Here is a 20,079-nt window from a genome sequence, read left to right on the forward strand (position 1 = left end):
AATTATCTGTTGATGATTGTGTTAATTGGCAACATAAAATAATACAAAAGATTAAACTTTCTCCTGAATCGTCGGTTTTTACTGCAGTGTTTTTTTTCTTTTAAAAGCTTTAGAACTAATTATTTTATTAAAATCTAAAAGAATAGTCATATTCTCAGACTCAAATTCAAATGAAATTCCGTTCGGCTTGCCAAGGAAGCTGTTAAGGACGGAGATATAGTCCCATATATGAATTATTGTCATGATTTAGCTGCTCTACCCAAAACCCATCTTTGGGAGTCATGGAATAATGATTGGTTGAAAAGTAGCGAGTTTAAAGGCAAACATTATGCTGAAATTCAATCCAGGATCCCCAGTAAACCATGGTTCTTTAAAGTTAAATGTTCTAAATTTGTCACTTTTATCATTTCCAGAATGCGTTTAGAACATGTATGTTAGTACGTTTAGTACCTTATAATTTAGCAAGAATTCCTATTGTTGACAGTAATATTTGTGAGTGTGGAGAAGATATTGGTGACCTCGACCATATTATTTTTTCTTGTTTCCCAATTTCCAATATGACCGCACCTCCTTTCTGAATTCCTTACAATTACTACATGTTCGGTTTCCAACTAAAAATTCCTTTTGTTTTACTCTTTATTGTATTATAATGTATTATCTTCTATCATAACATTTCATTTGATTATTGAAATATACTATATATATATATATATACTTTTAAAATGTCCACAGACAAGACACATCTAAATTAATAGTCTGTGGATCCACAATAATGAAAATCAACCCATAACGTACCGCTACACACATAATCATTCTTTATTATTCTATTTTTAAAGCACGTTTATTTATGTTTATTGTGTTTCTATTACATATTTCTGTATATAAAAATAAGGTAGGTAACAAGCATTGATCAAGTCGGAGTTCAAAAAAAATCTATGCTATTCGAACTTAGTCTTTGAAACATCGTTCATCAACTGTGTTTAAAAAACATTCTCGCCTAGTTTTAAATAGTAAATATTAAGGTTTCTTATTAAGTAGCAAATTTTTATTATAGCACAAAGTCAATAAGAAGCAATGCCGAAAGTACGCCGTAGTCGGAAACCTCCACCAGAAGGTTGGGAACTTATTGAACCAACACTGGAGGAATTAGAGCAAAAAATGCGAGAAGGTATGTATAGATATGTGTAAATTTTATTATGTACTTACTGGATTTTTTTGTTTAGCGGATTTTTCATAAAACTATTTTAAGGTTTTATATAAAGTTATTTAAACTATAGCTTTATGATGAATTTTACTCTTTTAGCGGAAACTGAACCACATGAAGGAAAACGCAAACAAGAATCACTTTGGCCTATATTCAAGATACATCATCAAAAATCTCGATACATCTATGACTTGTTCTACAGAAGAAAAGCTATTAGCAGAGAGCTTTATCAATACTGTTTAAATGAGAAGATAGCAGATGCCAATCTCATAGCAAAATGGAAAAAGACAGGCTATGAAAATCTTTGCTGTTTGAGATGCATTCAGACTAGAGATACTAATTTTGCAACTAACTGTATATGTAGGGTACCCAAAAGCAAACTAGAAGAAGGTAGGATAGTTGAATGTGTTCATTGTGGTTGTAGAGGATGTTCTGGGTAGCAACAGTTACCATAATTGGGACAAATCTTTTTTATGAAAGCTAGACACCATGCATGTCAGTTTAAAGTATATGATTTGTGAACTTACCAACACGTTGTGGCCAAGGCCAAAGTTCAGATAGTTTTCTTTTTGGGAGAACTATTTTAATGATAAATCAATGAAAAATTAACTATTTTGATTGTAAAATTTCTAACCCTGGATTCTTTTAATAAACTTGTTTTAAAAGTACAGGATTGTTTCTGTTAAATAATTAAAAATTTAAGGTATGCAAAATGTACATATAGAGTATTTTTATTATCATTTATTGACCAAAATATCTTTAACACATGTAATTTTGAACAAATTGTTATATTAACCAACAAAGATTACATTGAAATAAACCTTTATATAAACATTTTAGACAAAATTAATGAATCCTTTTGTGTAATTTGCTATTTATTGGCTACTTATTCCATAATCATAACCACACGTTTGTTTAACTGCACTATTAATTATATATTATAACTTATAAAAAGTTATGAGATCAACAATACTATGAACTATGAAGTAGTAAACTCAATAATTACATTTAAAAAAAATAGAATTGTGCTTTGCATAATGCAACTTAAAATATACTTTCTTAATGAAAGAAGTTTTAGATATCTTAATTAACCTAACCTTAACAAAAGCTTATTAAAAATACAACCAAAACTTTTCTTATAATACTTCAACCATTTAATATTAAACCCTGTAATCATTGAGGAACATGTTTCCAATATTTTTGTGCAGCAAGTGACTTAAACCATTAGAGACCTACTTTCTAAGTCCTTAGAAAGCTCTATGATTAAGTCTTTGTATACAATAGGATTCATATTTTTGCCAAGCATATACAACAGGAACCAATCACCAAAGCTGAAACGCTTAACAATTTTTGAAACTACCTTGTGTTTTACACATCTTACTTGACCCATAATTAAATAAATACGAAGGGGTGGCATAGACAAAACAAGGATTCGAAAAATCACAGCCGCAAATGACATAGCAGCCAGAAATATAAGCCAAAACCATAGTATTACAAATATTTTCTCGTTGACAATATTTAATGGTAAAACACATAGTCTATCTTTCACTTGTATAGTCCCTGATGGACCATACATTCTTATAAAGCATTTTGTTACTTTTGGGAAAAATGCATCCATTGGATTTACGGAGTCATAATCAATAAAGTTGGATGGCACTTTAGGTACATGAGTAAATGCTGCGACGCCTGCGCCATAATCCCTGAAGGCACCACCAAGGAATACATCCAAAAGAAAAATTTGTCCAACCTAAATACACAAAAAATATATTATAATTACTTCAATACTACTCAAGTTCAAATACCATAATTTTTTATAAAGAATCTGACGATAGTGTCAGTATTCTGTACAAATTTATTGTGCCTTCTTAAAAATTTTAAGCAAAAGCTTGTTAGTAACTAAAAAAAAACCATAACCATATTTAAAATAAATTAACTTACAACATTGGCCAGGTTGAGTATTTCACAAAATGCATAACGAAGTGCATACATGTTATGTGTATAGACATGTGTATATGTTAAATACCCTACAAGTTCTCCACGTCGAAACTCTGACCAGTCTTTGGTCATCATTGGACTAGCTGCAAAATTTAATCATAAATTTTGTTGAGCAATCACAAAATTAAATATTTGTCAGTTGTAACCAACGCTTTGAAGTTAAAAAATACCTGTCAGGGTTTCAAGCTCTTCCATAACAACTTAATAGTAGACTCCTTAACAAATTTTTTGTCTTATTTTTTTTTCAATGGGAAACAAAGTTTGATATTTTATATTAGAGTGTCAGTTTAAATAAAAACCAATTAAATAATATCAAATTTGTTATTATAATTACCTAAATCAGATGCCAGTGCTTTTAAACGACCACCTTCCCAGATCTTCCAAAGATATCTCGGTGTATAGAACATCATAGCTTGTCCCAGTAAAACAAAACATACCCATTGATAATATGTATGTTTTAACTGCTCATTTTGCCCACCTTTTTCAGGCCCTACACCAATATAGGCCATGTCTCTACCTTCCACTCCTAAATTGTGAAAATATCTTTAAAACTAGATGACAAACATTCAAATAGCAATAATAGTTAACAACTAGAATTGTCTTCTTATTGTTATCCTAAAAGATCATTAAAGAAACTCATTTTTTTAAATATATTGCTCTTCCAGTAACTATTGCTTATCTTTAGGAAAAGGCGCAATTTTACATTGATGTTACATGTTTGCTACTTCTAATAAGTTCTAGAAGATTTAAATGTACTCCATTGATGGCGTTTTGTTTTAGACGTACCTAATCCTACCTTTAAGCAATATAGGTATTTATAATGAGTTCAACATTTTAAGGTCTTTGGGTAAGTACCTACCTAAAAATCGGCTCTTTAAAGTGTAGGTTCCATAGATCCAGCAGTAATTGTTGATAGCTTCTTTATTATCGTCAGCCTTATCCTGGGTCATGCAATGAATAGGTTCACCAAAAAACTGTTTCGATGTCACCAATAGCATAAACACGAGTAACATAATGACCGTAGCTTTATAGTGCATTCGAAACACATTATTATCAGTACACACGCTGCCGAATTTGAAAAATGATCGAATAGGTAAAAATACGTCTATCATTGTGATTTATTTTAAATATCACTTCAATAGGAATCGCAACAGTTTTAGCACGTGTTTCTTTGCAAATTGCGGGCCTTAATGGCTGAAAAAAATATTAAACGATTCTCAGTGCATGTGTGCAAACTAGCAACTAATATATATTAATAAAATAAAAAGTTTAGACTAATACACATGCGAGATTCTTTTTTGTTATAACAATAATAATAAGAATTGTTTAGTTAACAATTTAGGAAAATGAATGCGAAATTTATTACTTTGAAAAACTTATTAAAAGGCGCGATTGCTTGAAAATTGACATTAACGGACACCGACTTAAAATTAATAATATAATTTTTCTAATTCAAATGCCTATTGACTCTGTGAGTTATTGCAAGTTTTAGCTATAGACAATACCACAACAAACGAATGTTTTACCGACGAAGCAAATCAATTTTTTCAAACATCAAAAATCAACGGGACGGTGACAATTCGATATATAATATTTAGTAGTTTTTTAATGAGACCATAACATGGAGGGAAGTAATTTTCTTTATGGTGCATATTAAACATTTCATTTATGTCATAACTTAAGTTTATTAACAGTATTTACATTGGTTGAAATAATTATTGTACATAAAATAAGGTACTATTCCTTGTTGGACAGGCAGGACTATCTAAAGATGTCACGCACACCTTGTATGAGTTGCTTGAGTACTGGATGGTCAGCCTCGTATCCTGCAGTTCGCATGTGGCGTGATACACTCCATATACACTAGATGAAAGACTTACAATTAACTTTTTAATACAAATATATAATAGAGTAAGTTTGTGTAGATCAGAAGCCAATTTGTTGCCAATGAAAATCTATATACAACAGTAAAAGTATTATATTTTGGTGACACTGTTCCACAAAGAGTTTTTTTGTCAATTGAATAAAACACTATTAATCATACCTTATCCAAATAACCAACTCCAGTGCGGGGGCAGACATCTTTAGATAAATCAATGCTGTGTTCAGTTCTCTCGATATTCTGTAGGAGTTCTTTCAAACCGCGTACATAGTCTGGTAGACTTTGTATAGTTAGATCAGGAACTAATTTAACTTCTAGTTGATATCCTATTGGCGTGTCCTTGTCTTCCGAGTCTTCTACGCGGAAACATCTGAAACAACAAATCAAGGTTATACATTTCTATACATTTTAAATATTACAAGGAACTGCTTCTACATCATATTAGATATTTATTTTATTAATTTGATTTGCTCTAATTCAGAGTGGCTATTGTTATATTTCCGTTACCTGAAATGCGGAGCCGGCGCCGGTGATGTGACTAAGGCTAGAAAGGGCAAGCGCCACTCAAGTGCATCCTGCAAGGAGCGCTGAGTACTCAGATCGCGCTTTGAGGGAAGCGCAGGAAATTGTGGATGTGAGTGATGCCAACCACAGACTGACAAACCTTGTGCTGTAAGATATTCACCAGCTGAGGCTTGTGAAACTGAAATAAAAAATAATAGTATAATATCAATAAAATAAAGTCTCGGGAAAAACTTTATTACGTAAGGCACAGTCAACCTCGTCCGTCCCGCTCTAGCATTGGCGCGAGCTAAACTCTACTGCAAGTTATTGAAAAACTCGTCTACAATCTTAACTGATTTTTCCATTGGTCTTGTAACACTTAACTGAAGATTAACTCACTGAGTCTCACTTTTATTAGTAAACAGTTGGTCTCGCTTGGTTCGTTCAAAATCGACAACAAAACAGAATCGTTTTTGTTTGCGGCCCATTACATTGGCACAGTGTCATATATAAAAATTCTACACTCACCAGGATCCATATCACAATGTGTACTATTAGCGGCAGCCTTTGCCACTGCGTACGCGCAAAGCAGTAGGCCTGATGTCACTTGCTGACCTCCCAAAAGTCCCATTACTTCAGCCCGCGACGTATGGGCATGGATATCCATACTTAATAATACTGATACATGTAGTTGTAATTCACATGGTGCCTAAAAAGTTTAAAATGTATTGTTGATGTGTTGTAATGTAATTTATATTACCTAATATTTAATTATTTCTTTTACTAGAGGTTTTTTATGAATGGCTCCAAAAAATACTACAAATTCACTGAAACCTGTTGGTGAAAGCAACTTAAAGCTGAGGGATTTTGGTTAAAGCAATTATGGTTGTGTCAAAATTTTGTAAGTTTTGCTTAATAGTAACCAAATATTTTATCTGGTTTCTCATTATATTTATTTTGTTTCTCATTAATAAATTTCTGAAATTATTTTTTTATTGTCTCCTCACCGGTTTATCAACACCATATTTCTTGCACTGTATTAGTTGTACTGTTGGTTTTCGAGGTTGTCTTTCTTTACGTGGCTCTGTGCTTATTTCATACAAATCTCCTGCTTCTGTGTGCATAATACGGTAACCTCCACCTCCATTCTGAAAGGATGAAAAGCACAATAAAGCTCTATGTCCATAAAATATTCGAAAAGATATACAACATAAGAAATTTACAATAACGTTACAACACAATACAATGTTTTAAAACAATAATAGTTAATTGGTGCCCAGGCGTGACTGAAAGGCCTTTTTATTTTAATAAAACAAAACTAATTACCAAATTAATTTTCCTCCTTCTTTTTGGCATTTCCAACTTTCTTAGCGGTATGGCTATTGGCTCATTGTCATTCTTAACATCAGAATCCTTAACTTCCAGAGATTTTCTTGTCTGTGCCTCTGTGTCACTGTCCACATCAATTTCTATGTCACTCTCTGGTTCCGAATCTTTTTTCTTTTCTATTTTTATCTATTAGGATTATCAGAAATAAAAAAATTTAACTTAATTTTTACACTACATGTATCATTTGACACAGCAAGTACTTAATTGCAGTTTATATAAATATATAAATTATCTAACTGTTAATATTTAAGTCATTTATTTACAAATACTTTTTCTTTTGGTTTATTATGACATTAAGGGGGTTTTAAAGAGCCTGGAAGATATTGCTTAGTAACAATATTGCCGCCTGTTGCAGTCTCTCTCTCTCTCATTTAAGAGCCGGGCTCTTGAATGTGGATGACCTGCTGCACTATGCAATAATAATGTAGTAATATTTACAACTATTAAACTATTAAAAATGTGCGGATAAATCTGAGTTATAATAAATCAAAAGATGGAAGGTGTAAAATAAAAATCACGCACATTCCTATATAAATGGCTATGTTCGCTCAACTATTTTAAATCTTGTGTTATATATGCACTGCAATTATAATTATACATGTACTTACTACTTGTTCTCCTTCAGATACTGGTAAGGCTTGACCAGAACCTAATACAATTTGTAGTTTTGGGCTTTTTAGGCTCTCTTCTGAATGGCTAGTATCATTTCTAAGCCGTGCTGGTGAAATACTTTTATCATAGTTTCTAGATAATTTTCTTCTATGATTTCCAACCTTTTTAGCAGCTTTCACTTTCTCTCTAATTTTTGTAATTTGTAGATTGTTGTTTTGATTAATATGAGAATTTTTGTGGGCAATAGAATTTATAAAAATGTCTTGTGATTGAGATGTTTTTCTGAATATTTTAGGTACAGTGATAGTCGGAGAGCCAGTGGTAACCATAGTAATAGCATCAGATATACTGACTTCTTCTGATATTATTTCTTCCTGTTCTACATAAGGAATGTGATCAAGGTCATGATGTTTTTCCCATGTTGTGTCTAAACTTATACCATATTCAGCATCAATCAAAGCTTGAATTTCAGTTATTGTTTTTGATTTCAACTTTTGTGATATTAACATAATGTTTCGGCCATGCTTTTCCTGGAAAGTTATATTGGAAACTTATTGAAAGTAATTCTAATATAATATAATGTAGTAAATATTTTATAAATTAATTAATAATATTAATATAATCTCATGTTTAACAAAACTCTTATATATATATATACCATTGCTTTGTTGAGAAGATTCCTTTCTTCCTGAGTCCATGCATCTCCATAGGCATTATCACAATTATTCTTTTGAAAAGATTTTGTGCCACAGAGCTTCCTTGATGGACCTTCTTTTGACCTTTCCAAAACAAATAAGTATAGGATATTAATAAACAACTATATATATAATTGGTTAAGCTGTGAATCATTATTCTTAATATATATATTAGTTGTTTTACTGTATTTGCAACAGCAATCTTACCTATTTCTACTCTTGCTATCATACCAATTTGTAGCAGGTGAATCCAGCAACCACTGTGGGTGGACAGTGTCTTCACGACTTGAACATGAAGGTCTGTTGAATAAAAATAATATGTACAGTTATACGATCGAAATGAAACTTATAAGCGAATTATGCCAATTCCCAAATGCCTTCACTTAAACCCAGACAGGAGTAACGGTAGTTATAACATCGTAACATTATTATTATTATATGATTATCAATATCTTTATTACTACACATCAACTTGTTTGTTTGGAAGTTTGTCAACAATGAAAAATTACATAAACTGAACGTACATCGCACCTAATAAAAATAAAGCTAATTAGGTACTAATTAGTATAAGCTATAAGTAGTATAACGAATTTCAAAAATAACTTACATTCCTTGATTATTTTGAGCAAAGCAAGAATTAAAAGAAAAGTCACCAAGAATATCTATTTCGTCATCTTCCGCCATTTTATTTATTATTGACTATTAGAATTAAAGAATAAAAATAAATAATATGTGTAGTACTCAGTACAGAAGACAGTCAATTGACAACTGACAACTGTCAACTGCTACAACCTAGGGGAATAAACACTTCATCTAAATATTAATGAATGAGTTGGTACCGGAAAAGAGCAATCTAACGTATATATATAAATATTCTATGGGCTTCATGCTTTCGATTGACTTAGAATTTGTCTAATAATCAAACCGGTAAAATGTTTTTAATTATTAATAAATCATATCATTAACTGAAATTAGTTAGACAACCCGTATGTAATATTTTTATTGATATATTTAACCTTTTTTTAATATTTAACTATTAAAAAAAGGTTTCATCAAATAAACATTTTGGTGACGGAGGATCCCGATATAAAACGATATCGGGATCCTATACTATTTGAAACATTGACTTATGTATGAATATAAATGATTTTTGCACACTTAATTAAAGATTAAACTATCAAACTCAATATAGTATATTCAAAGTCTACTTTGACTACCAGTCTATGTTTTCAAACAATAATCATTCAACTGTCAAATATCAATTCTAAAGTTTTAATACGAATATCCTTTTAATTTATTGTTTCAAATAAATAGAATACACTGAGATTTAAAAGTCAAAATTATAATCTTGAATTTAGCGACATAAAAGTCGAGTATACAATTTTTATGTTGTGTTTTCCAAGAGTTTTGGTAATAGATAAACTGACATCGTTTATAATTCATGGAAGCCGTCTTTGATCTGATACATTATCACCACAGTCTCAACTCTAAACTAGTCTTGATATCAGCAAGTCGCCACAACTAGCTCCACTAACTGTTGCTCTGCAGACCACGATAGTATTCATCTGGACGTCTTGCCGGCAACTTCAAATATTTTAACTATTAAATGATATAGCAATCATGATGAACTCTCTATGTAGGATCAGTTATCGGACAAAAGTTGCTCCATTGAGATTTTTTTCTGTTTCTGCTGTTCATAATGCAAAGCATTCGTAAGTATTATTTTTGATGGTTTTACTACACTTAATAAAATAGATAAATTAATAGACATCCTGTTATGCACAGCAAACTTTTTATATTATTATGCACTATATACTTATGTTATTTAATGCACTTAAGTCCATAGTAAACAAATTATAAATTACTACATTTAATAAATATTGGCTTTTATATATTGAAATTATAATTATAAATAGGTTTGATATTAGCAGAAGTATATTTTATTTTTGTAGGTGAGGGAGAGTTTATTTTATTAATAGTAATATTCTTTAATAGTATTAATTTTATTATTATTTACACTAATTGTTGTGATATTATCAGTATGCATTTTTTACAGATGTAAAGTGCTAGTGATTGGGGGTGGATCAGGAGGTTGCACAATAGCCGCAAAGTTTGCTAGGAGATTAAAAAAAGGCTCTGTCATTGTTTTAGAACCAAGTCCTGTAAGTTAATTATTATTATGTAAAAATAGTTCAATTATTAAAGTAGACATTTGTGTATTTGGTAACTAAATTAAAGCTCAATTATAATTTTGAACTGCTGAATTTTAGTTTACAAAGCATTGGACACTTCACATTAACATCGGTATATTTGTAGTGCATAAACTAGTATCATTTTGTATATTACATGAGTAATGTTACTAGAGGAATCATAACTTAATAAATTGTTTATCATGAAAAGTAAAACTCCATATTCTACAAGGTACATTATTAACAACCAGTATCGTCTCAGTACCTAATAAAGGTGTTAGTCAAATTATAAAACAAATAGCTTGCGACTGGTTTTGGGACTTGAAATTATGCTTTAGAGGTCCTGGGTTTTGTTCCCAGCTATACATTTGTGTTGGGAATGAAGACACATAGCAAGCCCTAAAGCCCCATTACACTGCTTCTGATACACAACATATCACTATGTCAAGAGCTTTCATTTAGCAAATCCATAAAAAATAATTCATAGTCATACTACGTGCAGCCGGCGATTGCGTAATATTGACCACTTATCACCCATTTATCAAAATTATCAATGTCAGTATAAAAATAATACCTGTATGTAATAATACGTAAACGTGACGATATACAATACAATATACATGTTTCATGGATAATTTAAATAGTTCGGGACAATACCGTTTTTGAGTTCTGTATGCCTCGGGACAAAAAAAAAATTCCGTCCAGTTTTCTAATAAATAATTTACTGTGTAACATAGTATAGATAATTTTATTAATTAAGTCTTTATTATAAGAGGTTCTCTCTTTTCGGATCCGGGGCTGGCTTGGGCACGGTAAATACATAGTGATGTACAATACATCCAACAAAAACTTGAATTTTTTTTTGAACCTGATCGTGTAGCGGATTTGATGAAGTCGTCATGGCAATGGCGACAACGATAGTTAAGAAATCTTTTCCACCCATAGTATGCAATAACAAGACGAAAATCGATACCTACCTATTACCTATTTAAAACACGAAATAAAGTTATCAAAATCAAAAGTATATATAATACTTTGCAAATTATGTGTTTTCGTTTATTATTATTATTTTTTATAGAACAATCGATAAAAAAAACATTGGGATATGACAGAATAACGATATGACATGCATAAAAAATTGTCCTCTATAATCCAAGAACGCCTCAAATGGTTGTTTTCTCCTCAAATATGTGTTCTTTAAAGACTGATCTTTCAGGACCATTACTATCAACCACTTTTTACTCTCGTGGGGGCCGGAGTGACTTCAGTGGCAGCGACACGTCGTAGTGCGAAGAGTGTTCTACCCTCCAACGCAACTTGGGTCAAAGATACCGCGCAGTGTATAGATGCTGAGAACAATGTCGTTACAACAGCTGAAGGTCATGAAATAAACTACGATTATGCAGTTATCGGTGTCGGATTGCAGTATGATTATGATAAGGTATGTAACTTGGATATATAATCTGTGCTACCTTCTTTTTTGAAAATATGAAAATAAGCTTGTAGGTAGTCTAGATTTATTATGGTGATCCAAATCTTTTTCTTTACATTCTTATTTAATTATTACATGCTTACCTTGTTGACTTGGGTAGTATAGTAATCAATAGTACACTACACAAGCAATCACGTTTATTTTTGTTATAGTCACCGGACGTAAGGCAAAACCAATAACAGGGCAAATACAGGGGGGGGGGGGCAAGTTAATGACCAAAAAACTATATTTAAACAAATACATTAAGTTGTTTAAACGGCACTCTAGACATCTTACGTGAAATGATCGATTTTATAATGGATACATTATTTGTGATATCTTTAATCATAGTAAAACATATTTACTTTATAAATTATATATTCTGTTAAAATTATACATAAATCTTATTTCATTTTAGAGATTGTTATTATTAGCTATGTGAATGAATTAATGTTTATATTAACTTCAACAATGGTTTCAAACAGGTGTCGTTCCTTATTAACTAATTATGTAATATTATATAATTTGTGTGTTGTCATTTAAAATATACCAATATACATAATCACATACATATATTATAGTGTTAAATGTTAAAAAACTTTTGCATATATAACCTTGAAAGATTCTACATAGTACATTTGATGATCATACGTATGACGCAATCACATTTGTCTTTTTGGAGCAGTGCCAATAAAAAAATTGAGAACTAGAGATAATTATTGTGTCATTAATTTATATGTGATCTATGTTATAATAAAAAATAAGGCATTTCTAATTTAATAAATTTAACATCTCGACTCTTTTACAGCTAAAAACATCTTTATTAATTGGTATTTAATAAGTTGTTCATTACCTGCGTAATTATTTGATTAATCGGTTTTTTGTAACCATAAAGAAAATAACATGATAAGTATAAATAACACTTTAAAATTAAAATAATTATTCTTAAATAAAGTATATATATTTTTATAGGATAAATATACTTGTTTTGCAAAATTACCTTTGTATGCCTGCTATTAAAAAAAATGACCAAATATAATTGAATAACACAAATACAAAAGGCTTCTTAGAATGCAAGTCACGATAATTCACTCGATAAATCAACAAGTTTTTGATGCGTCATGTTTCCCGAAATAATTTTGTTTAACTTTGTAATACATTATACACAAATATATTAGAAGATACCGATGTATTAATTTGATTTATTTATAGGTCTTATGTGAGTTAAGGTTCGATTTTAAAATATTTAAAAATTAAATACTAGTAATATTCATTTTAATAAGCTGGATACATTTTTTTCTAGTTTCCAATTTAACAATCACATATTTTAGACCAGACCAATATATGTTCTTAATACAAGCATAATTTTTTCACATTGTAAACATAATTCGACGCTATGAGAGCAGCAATCGTGGAAAGAGACTCTCATTTATATGTTTCTTCGCGTCATTATGCGATCATGTTAAGAAGAGATTAAATTATAACATTTCTAGGTACCCGGCCTCCGAGACGCCTTGAACGATAAATCCAGTTGTGTATCAACGATATACTCTCCTGACTATTGTGAGAAAACCTGGAGTGACATCCGTAACTTCAAGGGTGGTGAGGCAGTGTTCACATACCCGGATACACCAATAAAATGCCCTGGTGCTCCTCAAAAGATCGCATACATGGCGGACTCGTACTTTGATAAGGTATTTTTTATTTGTATTTGTGCATGGTAGAATAGAGTATTTTAAGAAATGGACTTGTCAATGAATGATCTACAGAGGCATTACATGTCTTGGCATGACTCTGGGCTTTAGAAAAAATTGACAGCGCTCGAAGGTTATAACTTTTCTCAGCCACACTCACGGCCACGCATACTGACACGATTTGTTTAATTACATTTAACATTAAAACTGTTTCTAAAAATTAGTGTGCTGAAATTATTTCAGACACATATTTTATACACATAAGATTTTTTAAACAACTAAAACTAAAATTATAACAATTATAGGCCCGAAAATGTTAACACAGCAATTACGTCCCATTAACCATACAGTCCCTCTGTGAGATCATCAACCATATTTTGTTATAAAAACAGTTTAAGGCATAATATAAGCTTTGTTTAGTTTCATAAAAATACAATCACAGTAAAATAGAAGATTTTTATATGGACCCTTTCGTAAGGTTAACTCGTGTTAAAGCCTCCTTTAAGTTATATGGTCTCTAGGCATAGCCACTCTGTAATAAGCTAATCGTGTAAGAACTAATCAAAAACGGTTGTAATATGTGAAATTGAAACACGAAATAATATTTAAAAAAATATCAATTTGTAATATCTTTTTTTTTTAAACATAAATAGAACTAATTTGATGATGTACATAAATTGCTTTGGTTAAATAATTAAAATTAAATAGGAAATTAGAATGCATAATATTGTTTTAATTTATGATCAACAATTCCATACGCTACGAACAATACTTTATCGTTGTTGGGGTAGCACTTCTATTAATAAACGTGTAGCAATTGCTTATTGTTTTGTACAATTGTATTGTTGTTTTTAGGATGTCCATACTTTTTAATTATTTAATACAATTAAATTAAAAATATTTTAGAATCGTCTATTTGTGTCTCTATAGTGTGTTTATTTTTTTTACTATTTTGCTAATGTTCGTGTAGGCACAAGTTATATAGGTACCTTTATTTTATATTATGATAAATAATAGTTTTTCTGACAATTGATGATTATTAGGTTGTTCTAACGCACCGTTCGAAGAACGTATTTGTTTGTAAAGTTAAAAATATTCCGAAGCCTGAGTAGAGAAGCCTTGTTCTTACCATATAAATGATAAATTAATATTTCAGACGGCAATTCGCTCGCGTGTTAACATTACATACAACACTTGCCTCCCGGTTATATTCGGTGTGAAGAAATATGCTGATGTTCTTATGGAAGTCGTCAAGAAGAAACGAATCAACGTGAATTACAAGACAGTGCTGAAAGAGGTCCATGCTGATAAGAAGGAAGCTGTGTTTTTCGTCGCTGATGATAAGACCAAGGTACGTTTTATTTATAAACATAATATTCTTATTATTTAGAAAATACTAGTGTACGCATATAGTATTAGAGTTTCAAGATAAAAATTTATTTCCATGTTGTGTATTGGTTTTCGCATTTGGTTTGTGTATTGTATGTCTAGCCATCGCTTTGTAACGAATAAGTTCCATAATGTATTCTAATATATGTTTTCTTTAAATAAGTATACTATAAGAAAATTCTGAAAATAGATTTACTATATATATTCTACTAGCTGACCCGACAGACGTTGTTTTGCATAATATTTAAAGCTATTATAATATTAAACATAGTATGAAAGTTGAAACCTTCCGGTGTTCAAGAGGAGTTTAGTGACATTCACACGTACAGTAAATCTACATAAATGTATTATTCCATGACGTAAATATGGCGAACCTGCATGTTTATAATGCTTAAGTAAGACGAACTGATTTAAAACTTTAGTTTTTTCTTAAAATTCTTTCTTAGGTAACTCAAGGTCCGAGCCCACAGTTGAGTCTTGTAATTCACTTTATTTAAATTAATTTTGTCTAAGGAACAAAGTGTAATTTTTAATTACCACGGAGTTAGAATATTACTTAAACCACCTTCCAAGAAACCGTTTAGAGCATACCTATATATAATAACGTCAAATTGGGTGATGACTCTTGCATTCCTATATCGAAAAAGTTTAGGTTTGAATGATGCAGAACTATGTGTGTATTCTAAGAACCTATCAACATATAACTTATCTGAATGTTTGTGATTGTATACAATCATGTATAAGAATCCGTTGGATGATTGTTGTGTTTATGCGAAGTGTGGATAATATCATAGAAGAGTCATAAAATTGTTAATATATATTACATAGATGAAATACACGTGTATTTCAAACGCACGCACGTTCTTTTGTTAATTTAGCATCATCAGCAAATAAACGTTATATTTACGTCATCTTATATAGTCTAATCACCGAACAGGTATAGGCTTAATTGGTTGTAAATATATAATTAATGAATTTGCTATATTTATTTCAAATAAGTCTTATTTGATGATTTGCTTTTTTTAAAGAGTACCGAGAGATTTTTACGACGGCTTTTCTTTGTCTTCTTCGCTGATGAATAGGGATGCCTACAGGTTCAAATTTAATGACGTGGAATAAGTGACACCTGTCTATCTTATGTTCCATAATAAACGTATCTTTTTTTATATAGTGCACGAATACATATATGTACAATTGTACATGAATGAAGCACTGTTGGCCGTTGGTTTGAACGGGTGACTCTTCCTGTGGTATCATCTATATCCCCGGCTGTGTACCAATGGATTAATTAATCATCATAAAGAAAACAGCGTGAGGAAACCGGCTGGCCTTAGACCCACCTAAGGGTTATAAGACATTAACATAACATAGAATGCCACGTTATTTATGAGTGTTACTGTATATTAACGTAGTCGGATAAAAAAGGTTGGAACGAAATTCTTACGAACTCTGCCTTAACGAAATGTATGATTGAGTTCAAGAGAAAAGTTGTTGAGCCTGATAATAACGATGGCATATCTCAATATATATTTTACATAAACGTTGACGCGATTATCTGCCCGTCTAGTCGCGATAAAACAAAAAACTATCGCATGGAATTTATTGAAGATTTTGTCCATATCTAGTGTCGTATAATGATTAATGGGGACGGTTTTTTTATTGGTTCTACTGGCCTACATCCCGGGCAGCTTCCGTACAGGGGCCATGGAAGCTATATTTATTTATAACAGGAAAATAGAGGAAGCTAGGAGTTCATGCTAATTTATACTGATGTTTGGAGACGATGAGCCTTGTTCTTAAAACTTACGATACTTCCTACACAAAATATAGTAAGAAAAAAATAAAGTTATGCTCCTGAATTTTATGGGGAAGATTTTTTTAATTCTAAGACGTTTGTGTTTTGGATGAGCTTATAAGCTAAAAAAACAATGTTCCAGGATGTTAAAGACACAAGGAAGGATTGGTTATTTGATACCTTCTTCGTACCTTGTATCTTTGTAGCTTGTCACATAGACGAAAGTTCTTAATTTTAAATTTATAATAGAGGCTTTTTAATTGTTATAAATTATATAGACCAAGTGATGATTAAAATTTAACAAAATATGATTGACGTCCAATATAACCTGGAGTCTCCGTTCAGACTGGAAGGTTAGGGATATGTGCTGTGGTGTGTGGTGTTGAGGATAAAGGTCACGATTTCACGTGCAGAGCCGGGGTGGGTCGCTAGTTATGTGTATAATACAATAGAGAAAGAAAATAAGAAAATTCTCTATTTACAGGAAATAACACTCCCATACGACATGCTGCACGTAACGCCGCCTATGTATACACCTGCGTTTCTCCGGAACAGCCCAGATATTGTTGATGGATGTGGTTACCTGGATGTGGATAAATTCACCCTTCAGCATAAGAAGTACTCGAATATATACGGCATTGGTGATTGCACAAACACACCCAACAGCAAGACTGCTGCTGCTATAGGTAATTATTTATCCAAGTAACAGTATCTGTTCTAAAATATCTTCAAGTATCTGGAGGATATATTGAAAAATTCAATTTCAGCCATTTTGTGAAAAAAACCCTTTTGCCGACAATTTTGAAATTGACGCATACGATAACTAATTTTTATTCAAATATCGTATTTTAAAATCCCAGTATTGCTCTAATAATGAATCCTTACTAACTTATTAATAAAAAAAATAGACTGACTCAAAGCTGACAGCTAGCCACTGATTACCGAACGAATTTGTCTAACCGTACTTTAACAAAACGCACTTTTTTATAAAAAAAAAACTTTTTTTAATTTTTATCAATCAGAATATAATTCAAACATTTCGAGTGTATCATGGTCAGCGATATATATTTACTTTGTTTAAGACCAATACACACAACTTAGAGTCGGAAAAGTATGATTCCATGTGAATTCCAAATAAGTTGCGAGTAAATACCTATAAACTATAGGATTTAACTTTTACAGCTAAACAATCATACGTCGTAGAACATAACCTGCTCAGTACAATGTCGGGTAAAAAAAGCCTCGATCAAAAATACAACGGGTATGGTGCATGTCCTATAGTCACTCAGTATGGGAAGTGTATACTCGCGGAGTTCGTATATGATGGCGTGCCAAGGGAGACGTTGCCCATTAACCAGGTGAGTTATGTATTAAAAAGGTTTTCAATTGGAATTGGTAGTCGAGAATTTTTATACAGTTACAAAAATCTTATAAAACCTTTTTTTTACAAAAAAACATACTTTTTTTTTCAAAAAAAAATTAATAGAAAAAACGTTTAAAAAAGACGAAACAGTTCTTTAAAATGGTGCTAATTATAGCGTTATTACACTAATTAAGTTTTTTATTTGAAATATTAGCTGAAAAATAGCAAGTGTGTAATAATTCCGTTATGTTTTATTAAAAGACTTGTATGCAAAGCGTATATTAATTGATTTGTAAATGCTTTTATAGCTTCTCTACTTGTTCACAACGTTAGATTATAATAAAAAAAAATTTATCAAATATATTACTACCAATTATATGTACTATTATTTTTTGACAGGCACGGGAAAGTATATTGGCGTACTACATGAAGAGGGATCTTTTCCCATTCCTCTATTGGCACTTCATGTTAAAGGGGTACTACCATGGGCCTGAGTGGGTGCGGCAGATCATCAATCCTCTAGCTAAGTAAACATAGCTATACGTATTGTAAAATGCACCTTAATTCAAGGCAGTTAAGAACAATCGAAACACGGGGCACATATTTTTTATGAAACTAATAGTAATTTATGCCCGTTGTGGATTTGCTTTGTGTATGTATGAAGTATTTTGTAAATTATGAAACTCAGCTGGTAAATTGATAGCCTCATTGTAAGTTGATATAACTTTAAAGAAATGTGAACTGTTAATTTTGTGTATTTGTAATAAACATGACGTGCAAAATTTTGTCTGCTCAATGTATGTTCGTTACCTATTATCCAATAGTTGCGCAATTTTAACAATAATTTTATCATGCATATCTCATTTACGTAATTGATAGGCTTGGCAATCTAAGCATAATACAATTATCGCAATGTTTTGTGTAAATAATAATAATCGATTGGTTTGCAAATATATTTTATATTGATAATGCTTATCCAAGAACCTATTTGCCTGATTTCGAATTTGTCAAAATTAATTGTCTATGTTATTTGACGTTTTAGACTGACATTAAAATACCCAAATAGACATTTATTAAATATATTTCTACAGTAATTTTATTACAAATATTTTCTGTTATATCTTTGTAAATAACGGTTTATGTGATAAATTGTATTTATTATTATTTTAAGTTAAATCACATTTATTCTTAGCATAGTATCGCGTTGATATTATTGGTAATGTATTTGAGATTTTTATTTATTGTTTAATAAATGGTTTAATGTTAATCTCTTTTTTCTTGACCTGAACATTTTAGACAACATTTGGTATATTCTCCTAGAGCTGCCACGAGGTATCCCACACTGTCATGAGTGTAAAACAAAAGACGCATGCCAAAACGCTGCGTTAACTTGTCTGTGGTCAAACGTAATTTGACATATCATGTCGCATGTCCGATGTAAACCAATCACAATCGACGGACATAATATTACGTAACGAATAACCGTTTTTTTCATTGGCATTCCAAATTAAGTTAACTAATAATAATAATAATTTATTTGCAAGTATATGGTACAAAAATGTAATGTGGTAGAATCGAATGTTCGCATATCCTGCTCATAATGGCGTACAAATTAATCTGAAAAGGAATTTTACATAAAATTTATATATACATTTAGAGTGATATCAATTAATCAATTCTTTTATTATTTGTAGTGATAAAATATCACATTTTTAAATGATTACGTTATCATATTAATATTAATTGTAATGTTTCACGAAAATAATCATTAATGGAATAATACATTTTTTTCCAAAAGTCCATTAAATCGATTTTCAAAAGAAGATCTTTTACGATATTTTGATGTTTTTGTTAAAATATTATAAATCTTGATAGCCATACAAAAGGTATTTTTCTT

The 20,079-nt window shown here is 30.9% G+C and overlaps 4 protein-coding genes across 5 annotated transcripts; 2 read left to right on the forward strand and 2 right to left on the reverse strand.

Moving 5' to 3' along the window:
• Window positions 1-757: 757 nt before the first annotated feature.
• Window positions 758-1,872, forward strand: LOC111000121 (protein BUD31 homolog). 2 transcript variants are annotated; one of them, XM_022269475.2, is made up of 3 exons: window positions 758-892; window positions 1,055-1,168; window positions 1,304-1,872. In XM_022269475.2, the coding sequence occupies exons 2-3, from the start codon at window positions 1,075-1,077 to the stop codon at window positions 1,642-1,644; spliced, it is 435 nt and encodes a 144-aa protein (XP_022125167.1). In that variant the 5' UTR covers window positions 758-892; window positions 1,055-1,074; the 3' UTR covers window positions 1,645-1,872. The 2 variants fall into 2 exon arrangements, with proteins under 2 accessions (XP_022125167.1, XP_022125166.1); XM_022269474.2 differs by lacking the exon at window positions 758-892 and having other exon boundaries at window positions 939-1,168.
• Window positions 1,873-1,997: 125 nt separating this feature from the next.
• LOC111000151 (innexin inx2-like) lies at window positions 1,998-4,582 on the reverse strand. The gene is made up of 5 exons (XM_022269508.2): window positions 4,566-4,582; window positions 4,059-4,393; window positions 3,534-3,725; window positions 3,143-3,282; window positions 1,998-2,951 (listed from the first exon to the last, which is right to left on the reverse strand). The coding sequence occupies exons 2-5, from the start codon at window positions 4,309-4,311 to the stop codon at window positions 2,421-2,423; spliced, it is 1,116 nt and encodes a 371-aa protein (XP_022125200.1). The 5' UTR covers window positions 4,312-4,393; window positions 4,566-4,582; the 3' UTR covers window positions 1,998-2,420.
• Window positions 4,583-4,868: 286 nt separating this feature from the next.
• Window positions 4,869-9,000, reverse strand: LOC111000153. Its single transcript, XM_022269509.2, has 10 exons — window positions 8,889-9,000; window positions 8,489-8,581; window positions 8,245-8,365; window positions 7,583-8,116; window positions 6,912-7,100; window positions 6,593-6,733; window positions 6,114-6,294; window positions 5,589-5,784; window positions 5,244-5,451; window positions 4,869-5,062 (listed from the first exon to the last, which is right to left on the reverse strand). Exons 1-10 carry the CDS (start codon window positions 8,963-8,965, stop codon window positions 4,961-4,963), a joined length of 1,842 nt encoding a protein of 613 aa, XP_022125201.2. The 5' UTR covers window positions 8,966-9,000; the 3' UTR covers window positions 4,869-4,960.
• Window positions 9,001-9,626: 626 nt separating this feature from the next.
• Window positions 9,627-19,449, forward strand: LOC111000149 (sulfide:quinone oxidoreductase, mitochondrial). The gene is made up of 8 exons (XM_022269505.2): window positions 9,627-9,993; window positions 10,338-10,443; window positions 11,687-11,911; window positions 13,435-13,635; window positions 14,792-14,986; window positions 17,304-17,505; window positions 18,002-18,177; window positions 18,582-19,449. Exons 1-8 carry the CDS (start codon window positions 9,902-9,904, stop codon window positions 18,711-18,713), a joined length of 1,329 nt encoding a protein of 442 aa, XP_022125197.2. The 5' UTR covers window positions 9,627-9,901; the 3' UTR covers window positions 18,714-19,449.
• The last annotated feature ends 630 nt before the right edge of the window (window positions 19,450-20,079 follow it).

The sequence above is a fragment of the Pieris rapae genome, chromosome 10 (genome assembly GCF_905147795.1).
Source record: "Pieris rapae chromosome 10, ilPieRapa1.1, whole genome shotgun sequence".
Classification (NCBI taxonomy): domain Eukaryota; kingdom Metazoa; phylum Arthropoda; class Insecta; order Lepidoptera; family Pieridae; genus Pieris; species Pieris rapae.